The 14296-nt window shown below is 46.5% G+C and overlaps 1 protein-coding gene across 1 annotated transcript; it reads left to right on the top strand.

Annotated features, from left to right (window-relative positions):
- The first annotated feature begins 1155 nt into the window (after positions 1-1155).
- Positions 1156-10574, top strand: Defb123 (defensin beta 123). Its single transcript, XM_027421501.2, has 2 exons — positions 1156-1213; positions 10429-10574. The coding sequence occupies exons 1-2, from the start codon at positions 1156-1158 to the stop codon at positions 10572-10574; spliced, it is 204 nt and encodes a 67-aa protein (XP_027277302.2).
- The last annotated feature ends 3722 nt before the right edge of the window (positions 10575-14296 follow it).

The following is a 14296-nucleotide window of genomic DNA, read 5'->3' as shown; positions in this document are numbered from 1 at the left end:
CTGAAAACAGACATCAGTAGCCGGCCAGGCCAGAATCTTCCATCGCAGGCCTGGGGCAGCTTCAGATCTTGGCCCATCACCCCGGAAAGTTAACTAGTATCCTCTGTTCCTTGTCAAGTCTTTGCTTTTCCAGATCCTGGAACGATTAAGCTGAGACTAATTTTACCATAGATTCCTTAATCCATGATGCTGATAATGGCTCTCCTCGGGTGGAAACGTCACAGGAAATAAGAGGCAGCAGACCACTAACTATGGTAGAGTTGAGGGCTGGTCACTGGGTCCTGTCCAGACTATCTCTTATTCTCTTCCTTGTAAAAAATTCCTGAAGCAATCGCTTAACACCACACACTTTCATTTACCTTTGTGTGAATCTTTGGCAGCTCATTCAATATTTTCTGTCCCCACTGATGGTTGAGACACATCTTACCGTGTAAGGTCTATGCATGCCTTGATTCTCTTGACCTCTGTATCAGGAGGGTCCAGTCAGGAAGTAGAATTCACGTAAATAATTGAGACAGTTAATGGAGGAAATTGCTTACTTTTGTTACAAAGATGAAAAATGAGGACTCTGGAGAAAGTATTACTAACTGCAGGGACAGCCACCTCACTTCAGCTAAGGGAACTAAAGAAACTAGAATGAATGAAACTAGAATGGGAGGAAGGAACATCTGTTCTTGAATCCCTGAAGAAGAGGCTCAGCCTTGAGCCCGGAACAACCTTGCATGCCATCGTCCCACCCTCCCATCCCCCACCCCGGGTTTTTGTTCCTCTTGTATCTATCCACTCCAGAACAGACCTTGCCCTGCCTGGAACCCATTTCCTCTTCTCTGCCATTGTCTTTAGCAGCCAGTGATGTGTGCTCTGTAGCATCCGTGTGTGTGGCGCCCCCTTTTGGTGCCTTGGTAAGGTGGTGCAGAGGTGGCCCCGGAAGGGCTGTGTTGTGTGGCCTTGGACTTTGGCTGTCCTCACCCTCCTGATCCAAAAGACAAAGGGATGCTGTGGACTCGGTGGGTGTGGCTCCACACTGTAGACCCGGGGTACAGGGCTGTTTCCGTGGGCTGCTCCTGGAGATCCGAGGGACTTCCGCCAAAGAGACTTGGCTTCTGCAGCCGGCCTCTAACTTTGCCACCACTTTGGACTCGAAGCTTCACCACCATGAAGCTCCTGCTGCTGACCTTGGCCGCACTGCTGCTCTTGTCCCAGCTCACCCCAGGTAATGTAGATCTCCTCAGGGAAGGCGTTGGGTAGGGGGACCCTGGCCTTGTCAGTGAACCTACGAGGAGGGCCAGCTACTGCCTAGGCCGGAAATGTCAACATTCCCAGCCACCTTGCCAGGTGCTGGATCTTAGGTACCAACAACAACATCCTGAGTATCTCTTCATCACCCACTCCTTGCTCAGCTCTACCAAGCTGGGCAAAGGGCCAGTGTGGGGGCAGAAGCAGCCAGAGAGAAGGCAATAGCAGATCTCTTGCAAAATAGTCCCCCAAATGTTCCAGGCTTAGTAAAAGCCACAGCCACCTTAATGGGAGCGAGAAGCTCGTGTTTGCAGCTCCTCTCTGTGCCATACTTTGTGCCAGAGCTAGGATTATGGAGGCAAATGGCATGGCCCTCAGACACAGTTAAATAGCATTATACCCAAAGCTGTGACAACGGGAAGCCAGAGAACTTGGTACACATGAGTGGGGCCTGGCTATCCTGAGGTCAGTAGAGTCCTGGAAAGTGACTTGAAATTGGATGGGGGAGGGGAAGAGATGGGGAGGGAAGGATTTAGAATAAGCATAAGTAAGTATCCCCAGGAGGGAGAGAGCATGCTGCCTGTGGGGACCAGTCCAAAGTGCAGGGGTGAGTGATGAGAGCCACAGGTGAGAAAGCAGCCTGAAGTTGCCTGGTGAGGGCCATGGGAGGGCTTCGCCAGAGAAGGTCAACCTATCCTTCCTATCCACCACACCAGCTACCTGCGCCTTCCACTCACCTAGCGGAGTTTCTGTCCACCCCAAGACTGTCAAACTTTACAGAATCAGAACATACAATTTTTCTAAGCAAGCTGACCTCTCAGTTCCCTCCAGTGACCCTGAAACACTTCATCTAAGTGGCGTGCCATTGTCTGACTCTGATCCCGACAGCCCTCAGCCCTCAGCCCTCATCACTGTTCAGAGGATCGGATGACTTGCTCATTTCTCTAACAGCTTTGACATCGTGCGTGTGTCTGTGTGTGTGTGAGAAAGGGGTGGGGGGAGCACAGCAAGTGTAAAGCACCAACATCTGGGGAGGCAGCTCAGTTGATGGAGTGCTTGCCTGGCGTGCAGAAAGCTCTGGGTTTGGTTCCCAACAACACATAAACTGAACGTGGTGATTCACGATTGTAATCCTAAGCCCTGGGAGATGGAGACGGAAGGATCAGAAATCCAAGGGCTACTTAGTAAGTTTGAGGCCAGCCGCCAGCCTGGGATAAATGAGGCCCTGTCTGAAAGAGGTGGGTGGGCAGATAGCTACTTATTGACTGTAATTCATCTGCACTTTCCCAGGAACTTCCATTCTGGGAGAGGTGGGGACCTTGCTTTCTCCTGGAAGATGTGAAGAAGTTAAAGCAGTAACTGAACATGGCGTGTGGGGTGCTGACTGAGTGATGCCCAGGAAATGGGTCTCTGTGACCCTGGGGGAACTTAAGATGGTGTTGATAGGAGAGCTTGGCACCTACCCCCCACTCTAAGATGCTCACCCTCTCCCTTGCTGCCTTCTGCACTGGGCTTGCCCTTTACAACTCTCTCCACTCCTCCCTTTCCCCTGTCTCCACCACACAAGAAAGTGTCGGGGCTTCCTGGAAGGTGCCACAGAGGAACAGAGAGAGATGTGAAGCCACTTCCCTCAGCTGTTTCTCACCCCTGAGAGCTTTCCCCTAAAGACCTAGCAACTGCCTGGGGTGATAAGGGCCGAGGGGCCCCGCTCCGGGCCCCACGGGTCCTCTCTCCCTGCAGCTTTAGCTTTGCTGCGTCCACCTCCCAAATGTCCATCCGTCCGTCCGACCCTTTAGCCAGCAGGCCTCTGGCAGCAGAACAGCAGAAAGGTGTGTCCCTGGGATGTGATGATCCTCATCAGGCCAGCAGGGCTAGTGGTGTTTCTCAGGCAGCCTTCTCCTGCTGCTGCTGCTGCCGCGAGTGCATTTAAACACCACAGTTACCAAGAAGTTATTAGAAGAGTTTCTCTTCCCCTTCTTGTTATGAGTTGTGATGATGAGAGGCCTTGAGTGGCAGCCATCAATACTGGTCGCCCTCAGCCTTCGTCTCCTATAGCATACAGTGAGTGAGGTGGCTTCGTGGAAACCTAGTCCTTTTGTTGGTAAATTTTGGTTCTTGAAATTATGGTCTTGCTATGACCGGAAACAACTCTTAATTAAGCTGCTGACTGTCATCCTAACTATTGTTCACCAGTGCCCCAAAGGACAGAAATTCTACTTAGTTCCACTTTTTAACAGTCAAAGGGTCTCATGATGAAAGGAGGCTGAAATGTACATCATTTAAAAATGCTTAAAAATAGAGACAGCGTAATGACTCATGGGGTCAAGGCACTTGCTGCCAAGACCCTCACAGTGAAAGAAGACTGGATCCTGCAAGTTGTCCTTGGCTTTACAAGCAATAAATAAACGAATAAATATAATTTTAAAATGCTTAAGGGCTAGAGGGATGCTTCCATGGGTAAGAACACTTCCTGTGCAAGCAAGAGGACCTAAGTTTGAACTCCCAGCTCTCACATAAAGAGCCAGACAGAGCTGTATATAACCCCAGTGTTAGCAGGTGGAGACAAACAGATCCCGGAAATCACTAGTCAGTCAGGCTAGCCAAAATGGTGACTTTCCAACTCAGATCTCATGGAAGCTCACAGCCATCTGCAACTCCTCAGGCACTGTACAAATGAGGTATACATGCATACATGCAGACAAAAACACTCATACACATAAAACAAAACTAAATAAGTCCTTTAAATGATATCTCATTTTTATGAGACTTTTCCTTATCTTTGTTGTAAAAATAAGGCAGAACCACGGATACAGAAAACAGATATGCTGCTTAGCAAATATTGCCAAGTACAGGTTCTTGTAGTATCACATAGCTCAGTCAGCTGAGCTCCCCAAACCCTTCCCCCCTACCCACCACAGTTCCCTCCCTCCCCTAAGTGTTCAGACTTCCCTCCCTCCCCTAAGTGTCCAGACTTCCCTCCCTCCCCTAAGTGTCCAGGCTTCCTTCCCTCCCCTAAGTGTCCAGACTTGTTTAGCAACCGATTTTTTTTCATTTCTTCATGAAACGCTCATTGCCAAGGTTACATCCCTAGATACCTTTTTGTTTGTTTTTATTTTTGAGACAGGATCTGACTGTGTAGCCCTGGCTGACAGACATCCTATTTTTAAAATATGTCTTTTAATATTTCTCTGACCTTCATCCCTCCGTCTTTGCAAGTTCTCTAGAAATAACTGGTCACTGACCTGTTTCCTCCCACGATGAGGGATTTGCTGATTGCACATTCAGGGTGGAATTTACAGTGTTCCTCTGATGTGTAGCCCTGGCTGGCCTGGAATTCACTGTGTAGACCAGGCTGCCCTCAAACTCACAGAGACTCACCTGCCTCTGCCTCCTGAGTGCCGCCACCATACCTGGCTACTCTTACTGAACTCAAATTGTCCCATCCTTGGTGAGGGGAGGCTTCTTGATTCATGGACTTTATTTTAAATATTCTGGTAGCTGTGGTGTAATGTCCATCCGTCTTTAGAAGACTCCGCACATAGCCCTGCAATCACACCACGTCAGATGTGTTACCCTGCTGCAAAGGACACTGTACACGCAAGGATCTGTGGGGTTGGCAACAGCTCACCCAGTGAAGAACGTTCTCAACCTGTGGATCATGACTCCTTCGGGGTCACATATCAGCTATTTACATCACAATTCATAGCAGTAGCAAAAGTACAGTTATGAAGTAGCAATGAAATAACCTTAGGGCTGAGGGTCACTGTAGCATGAGGAACTGTATTAACGGGTCAAAGCATTAGGGAGGTTGAGAACCACTGAATCTAGAGGAAGAGATGAAGGGTGGGATTTAAGCATAGCATAAATGATGCTTGGGAGGTTCCCGAGCAAGGCTGGACCACAGGCAGTATGTAAGGGGCTGACATCAGGTCCAGGCTGAGGACAAATTCAAGGCTGACTTTCTGAGGAAAGCACAAAATAGAGGAAGAAGGAAACCTAGTGTGGTGGCACACACCTTGTGATCCCAGCACTTGGGAGGAGCTCAAGGTCAGCCCCCCTCCCTACACACAGAAAAATAGAGAGTGAGAGCAAGAGTGAGAATTTTGTATAAAACTTCTCATCTGCCCCTTGGCACCTGACAGAGGTCAAAGCTGCTTTTCTGAATGGGAAACCTGATTCCTTTCAGGAAGTATGGGGTGTTCCATCCTGGTGGACAGAATTTCAGATACAAAGTGTCAGTCACTGTCTTGATTTCAGAAAATCAGGTTTCTCAGCATTTTGACTCTTTGTTGTTCATGAACAAAGGGCAGGAGGTTGTAGATTGTTCTTGTCCTGTCCCTGAGTCTATCTTGAGTAAGCTCCAATGTTAACAAGAGACTCTGTACCTTCTTGGTCTTTCTGCCTTCTGATGCTAACTGGCCAATTCACAGAGAGTATAGGAACCTTAAAACAGTGAGCATCCCGATTCCCTCCAGCAGCCAGCACACCTACACCGGCTGCCAACCCACAATGCATTGTTTTAATGTCCCTTTAACTGACTACTGTATGGCAGTTGCCTTTGCTGCAGTGGGAATTGTATCCATGGGTTTGCTCTGACATCTTCTCATGTGTATGTCATTGTACTTGGCTTGTATCCATCCACTGTGTGAACACTTCCTGAGGAGATGTAAACAAGCATCTACTCATTCCAAATGGAGCACCAGCAACACACCAAAGTAATGATTCCACCCAAGTCTAGCTTAGGGGACCAAGCAGTCTACTGGAATTACATTATGGAAGCATGAGTGAGAGGTTACATACAAGAACACAGGTGACCCCAAAACAGGAGCACTACCAATGTCTCGTGCCAGCATGGATGACATTCCTGGACATAGCTGGATAGATGGAGTCCTGCTTCAGTTAGCCTTCCTCCTCAATACTCCAATGGTTCCAGAGACAACGCACAGCTGGGGCAGAATTAAGCATAGCTGGGAGAGTATGCAGGAGGAAATGAGAGTCTCGTTTCCTCTCCATTCCCTTCCTCTATGAGGGACCTTCAATAGGCCCAGCCTGGGTCTCCTGCATAGCTGCTCTGATTAAGATGGTAATGGTAGGGCTGGAGAGATGGCTCAGTGATTAAGAGCACTTGCTACTCTTCCAAAGGACCTGGGTTGGGTTCCCAGCACCCACACGGTAGCTGTCAATCTTTTGTTACTCCAGTTCCAGGGAGTCCTATGCCCTCTTCTGGCATCCTTGAGCACTGCACACATGTGGTGCATATACATATATATACTTACACGTAGAATAAAAAACAAATAAATCACATATATGGTGATGGCATAGGTTCACATTGACAACCACTTACCCACACCTGATTTTCCAATGGTCAGTTCCTGGGAATGCCTGTGACTCAGTCTGTTTCTACTGCCTGATAGATGGAATGCTGTGATTGGCAGGCCTGCCATGTGCTGGTCCTTGCTGGGGTCCTTGCATGGGTCCATGACCTGAGGGAGAGATCCAGAAACACCCTCTACAGAAGAGGAGAGAGGAAAGGTTTAGGATGTGGCTCCCTTCACCTCTGACACTACTGGAACAGTGAACCCCAAAGATTCTCATTTCCTCAGTAACCTCTGGGCTGAAGTTTGGGGCCACCCCCTGGAGCATGCATCCCCAAAAGAGATTCCATGATGCCACACCCACATCCTTCCTTTTTTCTTCATCCTTATTGGTTGCCTCCCTGGAAGAGATGCCGTGCTGTTCTGACTGCTTATCTCAGAACACACAGGGATGCAAAGACTGTTGCTGCATCCTTTCTATGAAATTGTATCATTGATAACGGAAAGGGAGAAAGGAGTCGTCCTTGTGGTCCCAATTCAGCCAAACTACAATCTGTTTTCCTTAGGGAAGAAAATACAGTAATGGCTGCTATTTTCAGAGAACAGCATCCCACAGCACTCATATCCTCACACTCCCACACCCCCTCCTACCCTCTCGTTCCCCAACCCTCCTGCTGGTCACCTTACTACACCTCAAGTCATCCCCTTCATCTTCCATAGCCGTACCACGGCAGGCATTGACATCAAAGAATAACTTTTGGGAGTCATATCAGGAAACTGAGGTTTCTGGCTACTTGTGATTTTGTCACACTTGAGATTTTCCAGACGCTGTTTCTTCACACACTCTTCTTGTCTCTCTCCTCTCATCCTTTGGCACATCAGCTGCTGACATGTTGATCTGCTCTTATCGATCCAGTCAGTGAGGCTTTATTCTTTCTCTGTACTTCATTTTGAATAGTTTCTGTTTTGTGTCTCCAAGTTCACTTATCTTTTGAGGAAGAGATTTTCAATTTTACGTATGTATGTATTTATTTATTTAGTCTTGTATAGAGCCTAGGCTGCCTAGGAACTCACTATATAGCTGAGACTTGCCTCCTAATCTTCCTGTCTCCACTCCCAAGAATTATACCTGTGAACTGCAGTGACTGGCTGAGTTTCTGTATTTATTTTTATCTTGTGTGTATTTGACATGTGCATATGTTTGTGCACGGTGTGTCTACTTGGTGTCTGCAGAGACCTGAGAAGGTTGTTGGGTCCCCTGGATTTGAAGTTACAGTTTGTCATGGGCTGCCATGTGGGTGCCGGGAACTGAACCTTAGTCCTCAGACAAAGCACCAGGTGCTCTAAACCTCCGGCCCCCTACACACTGCAGGTTTTATATAACCTTTCTGCTCTGTAGGGTGAGCACACAGAACATTCCCAGTTTTGAGGACAGCTCTGCCTCGCTCTCGTCAGTGATTCCTTCCCAGGCTTTGGTACATTCCTCTTATGTGTGTTCAGATGAGTGTTCAAAGACAAGAGGGGTTCCCCTCTGGAGACCTGCACAGTGCAGGTATGTGGGGTTTTGTTTTGTCCTCTTTTTTCTCTCTCTTCTCAGACCCATCTGAAGTTTTTAACATTGATTAAAATAGCTGCTGTTAGTCTTTTTTAAATTCTTTTTTATTATTTTTTAGCTGGCCTACAAAGTAACAGGTCTCACTGTTGCACTTTCAGGCATATATATCATATTTTGTGTCTTTACTTCCACTTTATGCCCTGCCTTTCCCTCTACCCTTTGTCTGTCCCCTTCCCCTCCAGACAGTCCTCCCATATAGTCCATTACCCTCTCGTGTTCCCCGTCCCCATCTCTAGACATCTCTTTTCATGGTCCCCGTTCTATCTTCATGGCATGCATATGATGATATGGGATGTCCTTCTGTATGCTGTGAATGTGTTGCTTTTATTGGTTAATAAATAAAGCTGATTTAGCCAATGGCCAAGCAGAATATAGCTAGGTAGGAAATCCAAACAAAGATGGAAAAATAAAGAAGGCAGAGTCAGGAAGGTGCCATGTTGTTGCCAGAGGAGTTACATGCCAGGGCATTTCCCATAAGCCACAGCCACGTGATGATACACAGATTAGTAAAAATGAGTTCATTTATAAGAGAGAGTTAGCCAGTAATAAGCCTGAGTCATTGGCCAAACAATTATATTTAATATTAGCCTCTGAGTAGGTATTTCATAAGTGGCTGCAGGAACCTTGAGTGGGAGAGAAACAGGTCCAGGAGGACCAGCGGGACAGAAAAAAAAAATTCAGCTACACATATGTGCGTGTATACATTTAAGTCTGAATTCCATACATGAAAGAGGCAATATTTCTGAGTCTATATAACATAATAACCTCCAGCTCCATCATTTTCCTGAAAATGTCATGATTTCACTCTTCTTACCACTAAATATAATCCCTTTTGCATATGGACCTCATTGGCTTTATTCATCTGTTGGTGGACATCTAGCCTGTTCCATATCTTGGCTGTAGTCAATGTGTGTCAATAGGCACAGAAGTGCAAGCATCTCTGAGAGCGCAGACTGCTGGAAATGACCTAAGTATATCCAGCAATGGAACATCTGGGCTCTACGGTCGTGCCAGGTCAGCCTGCTGAGGAGCCTCTATACTGATTTCCACGGTGGCCGTACAGGTTTGTGTTGGGAGCGGAATCTCAGAGCTTGGCATGAGATCCTAGGCCATGCTTGGCAGGCCACATAGTTAACCTTAACATAGTAGCTCCTTAGAGAACCTCAGCTCAAGAAAAGAAACAACTTGACCCAGGCCTCCACCCACAGGCTCAGTCACCTAGGCAACCCTCCCTGGACCTCTTACTCATGAACTCTTTACCCTGCCAAACATCCTCTTTGTGTCTTCCTAATATCCTGCCTATACTAACACCTGGTGCACAAACAACCCATTCTGCCCCTCCCCATATCTGACTATATAAGCTAGCGTGAGAAAAGTAAAGTTTGCCACTTGATCAGAATCCTGTCTTGTGGTCGTTCTTTCTGCGTCTCTTGACCCCATTCCCTATCCCTGACTCTCTTGCCCCAGGTTGATGTCCTGTGGGTCGGGACAGGTTTGTGCTCCCACCACATTGAACAAGGGCTCCCCTTCCTCCCATTCTTGCAGGCATTTGTTATCATTTCTTTTCTTGGTGACAGACGGGACTGTTGCTCCCCTTTCATGTTCTGAGGGACACCCAGAAAGGGCAAGGCTAATGCTGAGGGTGTAGAAGCTGGGACTCTGTTCCTCCTCCACAAAGGCCGCCCTCTCCCTTCTCCATGTGTGGGCCTCAGTCGGACTTGTCAAAAGGAAGCCTGTGATTCAAACAGGCCCTGAAGACTTCATTCATCTGAGGGACACCAAGGCATCTCTAAGCCGAAGCAGAACTGGCGCTTCATGAAGAAATGGCTCTGGGGCCTCTGCTCTGTCTCAGGCAGCCTCTTGTTGGATGGACATCATCCCCATGTTCTTTGCAGCCGGTTGTTTGGTGCAGCCGAATCCTGTTCTGACTACTATCAGAACTGTTGTTTCTTTCTTGGTTTCAGTTTTTTTAGACAGAGTTTTGAGAAGCCCAAGCTGACTACAACAGACCTTTAAAAGCAGGTTTTAAAAGTTCCATCATCCGTCATTTAGTCTAGATTCATGGTCAAAGAAAGGTTACAAAAAATAAAATAAAATAAAATAAAATAAAATAAAAAATGGGGTCAGGAAAAACAAACAACAGTAAGTGGGAGGGATCAAAGGGAAAGCAGAGAGCCGCTCACACCTGTGCCTCCTCCTCCAGTCCGAAGCCACCCTCTTCCTAGGACTGACACGATCTTCTTTCTCTCTTCTTTGTACCAGGTGATGCTCAGAAATGCTGGAACCTCAATGGCAAGTGCCGCCACCGCTGCTCCAGGAAGGAGAGCGTCTATGTCTATTGCACAAACGGGAAGATGTGCTGCGTGAAGCCCAAGTACCAACCGAAGCCAAAGCCATGGATGTTCTAAGTGCCCTGAAGCCTGAAGCCTGAAGCCTGGAGGATGCAGATGGCAAAGTTGTCTTAGGTTGAGCTCATGGATTCTTGAGCTCAGTCAATAAATGCACCTGGCTGACCCCTGTGTAGCCTGCTCATCTGCACTAGCAATTTTCAGGTATGGGAAGTCAAAACTGTAATAACCACCATCACAATAGTAAGATGACACCTCTGTCTCTCATGCCAATAGTGGGATTTTTTTGAATGCACGAGGCATGGGATGAAGCAACCGTTGGGCAGCTAACAGAAGTGTGCTTATGTACATTTGTGTTTCTAGAATTGTTTAGGTATAATCATTTTTAGAGGTTGACTCAATCAGTTCTCAGTAATCCCACTGCCAGCATAACCCCTGTGCCTTCAAAATCATTATTTTTAAATCCTGAGAGCTTCCTTGCATAATACATGAGTGTTCTCTACTGCCTTGCTTTTCAGACATGCATTAACAAGATATTTAATTGCCTAATAGAAGAAACTATGCCATCCCCAAACGGAAGATGTGTCTGTGCAGCATTTTAAATGCTGTCTTAGTTAGAGTTCCTATTGCTGTGATGAAACACCATGACCAAAAAGCTAGTTGGGGAGGAAAGGATTTATTCTGCTTGTATTTCCTCATCACAGTTCATCATCAAATAAGTCAGGACAGAAACTCAAAAAGCACAGGAACCCGGAGGCAGGAGCTGATGCAGAAGCCATGGAGAGGAGCTGCTTACTGGTTTTCTCATGGCTTGCTCAGCCTGCTTTCTTATAAATCCCAAGACCACCAGTCCAGGTATGGCACCACTCATGATGTGCTGGGCTCTCCCCTATTGATCACTAACAGAGAAAGTCATTTACAGACAGATTTTTTTTTTTTGGTTTTTTGAGACAGGGTTTCTCTGTGTAGCTTTGGAGCCTATCCTGGCACTCACTCTGGAGACCAGGCTGGCTCGAACTCACAGAGATCTGCCTGCCACTGCCTCCCGAGTGCTGGGATTAAAGGGGTGCGCCACCAATGCCCGCCAGACAGATCTTATGGAAGCATTTTCTCAGTTGAGGTTCCCTCCTCCCAGATGACTCAAGCTGTGTCAAGCTGATGCAAAACTATCCACCACAGATGCCATTTATACACACATGTCCAACCTAAAATTTTTAATATGTAAGATATAGTTCACTGGAAGAGTGCTTGCCTAGCATAAGGGCCTAGGTTCAATCCCCAGCACCACATAAAACAATTATATGTGTATGCATACATCATTTATAAGACAGGCAGAAAAAATAGAGGGAGACATTTTTGGTTTACAGAGAAATCAGGCACTAGGGAAATGTCTGGAGATCTACAAAGATGACACCAGCTAACAATCTAAGCAACAGAGGAGAGGCTACCTTTAATGCCCTCCCCTGATAATGAGATTGATTACTGACTTATATGCCATCCTATAACCTTCATCCAGCAGCTGGTGAAAGTAGAAGCAGACACCCACAGCTAAACACTGAACTGAACTAGAACCCAGAATCAGAGAAGGAAGAGTGAAGAGCACAGAGGTCCAGACCAGGCTGGTGAAACCCACAGAAACAGCTGACCTGAACATCGGGGAGCTCTTGGTCCCCAGACTGATAGCTGGGATACCAGCATGGGACTGATTCAGACCCCAGGAACATGGATTTCTGTGAGGAAACCTCGGAAATCTATGAGACCTCCTGTAGTAGTCAGTACTTATCCCTAGCATAGGTGTGGACTTTGGGAGCCCATTCCACATAGAGGGATACTCCCTGAGCCAAGACACACGGGGGTGGGCCTAGGCCCTATCCCAAAGGATACGATAGACTCTGATGACACCCTATGGAAGGCCTCACCATCCAGGGGGAGCAGAAAGGATATGTGATAGGTAGGGTTTTAGTTGGGGGGTGGTATGGGAGGAGGGGAGGGAGAAGGGAACTGGGATTGTCATGTAAATCAATCCTGTTTCTAATTCAAATTTTAAAAAGTTGAAAATTTTTTTTTAAAAAAGACAGGAAGGAAACATGATCAATAATAATAATAATAATAATAATAATAATAATAATAATAATAATAATCAACAACTAAACAGAAGTCAATTCCAGGCACACTTTCTGGGAGTAGCAGACAACTTCAAAGGAAGCATGTTTAGGAAATGAGAAAAATATTGATAAAATGGGAGAAAGGGTGGAGAATCTAAACTAATGCATCAAATCAGGCGTGTCTGTAATCAGTAGCTGGGAAGTGTTAGCAGGAGGGTGGAGAGTTCAAAGTCAGCTTCAGCTATTTCGTCAATGTAAGGCCAGTCTAGACTACACAGGAACCTATTTCAAAAACCAAACAGTTGAGAGTAGAGGCTCCTGCCTGTAATCCCAGCTCTTGGGAGGCTGAAGGGGGAGAGGTAGAATCACCAAGAATTTGAGACCAGTGTGAGACAAGCCTGGGGTGGAGAGTAAGACCTTTTCTTAATAATAATCATCATAATAATTTATAATAACCTAATACATTTTAAAGAGGCCACTCTTCTATTGCTACATTACAAACCTGATCTGAGATATAGTATAATAAAGTAGTCCTGTGTGCTCTTGCTCATAGCTGAACAGTTCTTCTGGTATTCCCATAAGAGTGTGTCATCTTCCTTTGCTTCTTCCACAGTGGCTGGGTCCAAGAAGGTATGCCCCGATCGACAGCATTTACCAGACTTCTGCTGTATTTGCTAAAGTTCTGTTGGTCACAGCAAGGCAGATGACCCACGATCACTGTGGGAAAGATCACAGGACCTGAGTAGGGGGAGCTATGATTCACTGGGGATTGTCAGGTGTTGATACATCATCCCCAAATGGAGCCCCCAAAGATAAATTTGACATTCTAAAGCACATTATGGTGTCTAAAATAAAGGGCTGCAGTAGGTGTGTTTAAGAGCACACTGTGTGTGCAACAGCAGGGTAAGTGACAGATCAATAGATGATACACAAATTAGGTAGAGAGAGCCAGGGAGTGAAAGTAAAGGCAACCAAGCAATTGTGTATTTAAGCACAGTCCCAGAAGAAGAAATAATAGGGAAGAGAAAGATAATTTTGAAAAGATAACAACTGAAAGACATCAACCTACTCATCAATCTAGAAGTTCAGTGAACTGCAGAGCAGCAAGCCAGCGAGAACCCAGTACAAGATTATCATAGTGAAACCTAACAGTGAAAATCCTATATGAACTTATAGTGAAACACAAGCTTTAGACTGTCTCAAAGCACCAGGTGGACAGCTCCTGAGGAATGACACCTGAGGGTGACCTCTGACCTCCCCAGGCATATACACATTTATGCACCTGCACACGTGTGTGCTCACACAGGCACAAACACAGAAAATGAAAAAGTAGCAATCAATTCCCATGTACTGTGCATCTTGGTCCTAGAACTCTGACTAGGGGTGTGAAGGTAATGAAGAAAGTACAGACACGCAGACAGAAAAGCCGAGGTCAAGTGAGGCGTGAGGCGTATGCTCTAACGGAACTGCAACTGCTACCACCATGTTTGGTGTGGGGGGAGCTTGCTAGTCTCGGAGAAAGTCTCTGCAGACCAGCGGTCTCAGGCTATAAACACCCAGCAGAAGGAAGCTGCAGTTGCTAGTTTTTGCACACACTGATCAATTATAAACACTTGTCCTTGGACCAGAGGAAAAAGAGTTTGCCAATTCTGAGCCTTGCCAGTATGGGGAAAGGCT

This window comes from Cricetulus griseus, chromosome 6, assembly GCF_003668045.3.
Source record: "Cricetulus griseus strain 17A/GY chromosome 6, alternate assembly CriGri-PICRH-1.0, whole genome shotgun sequence".
In the NCBI taxonomy this organism is placed as follows: domain Eukaryota; kingdom Metazoa; phylum Chordata; class Mammalia; order Rodentia; family Cricetidae; genus Cricetulus; species Cricetulus griseus.
This window is presented reverse-complemented; position numbering and strand designations above follow the sequence as displayed.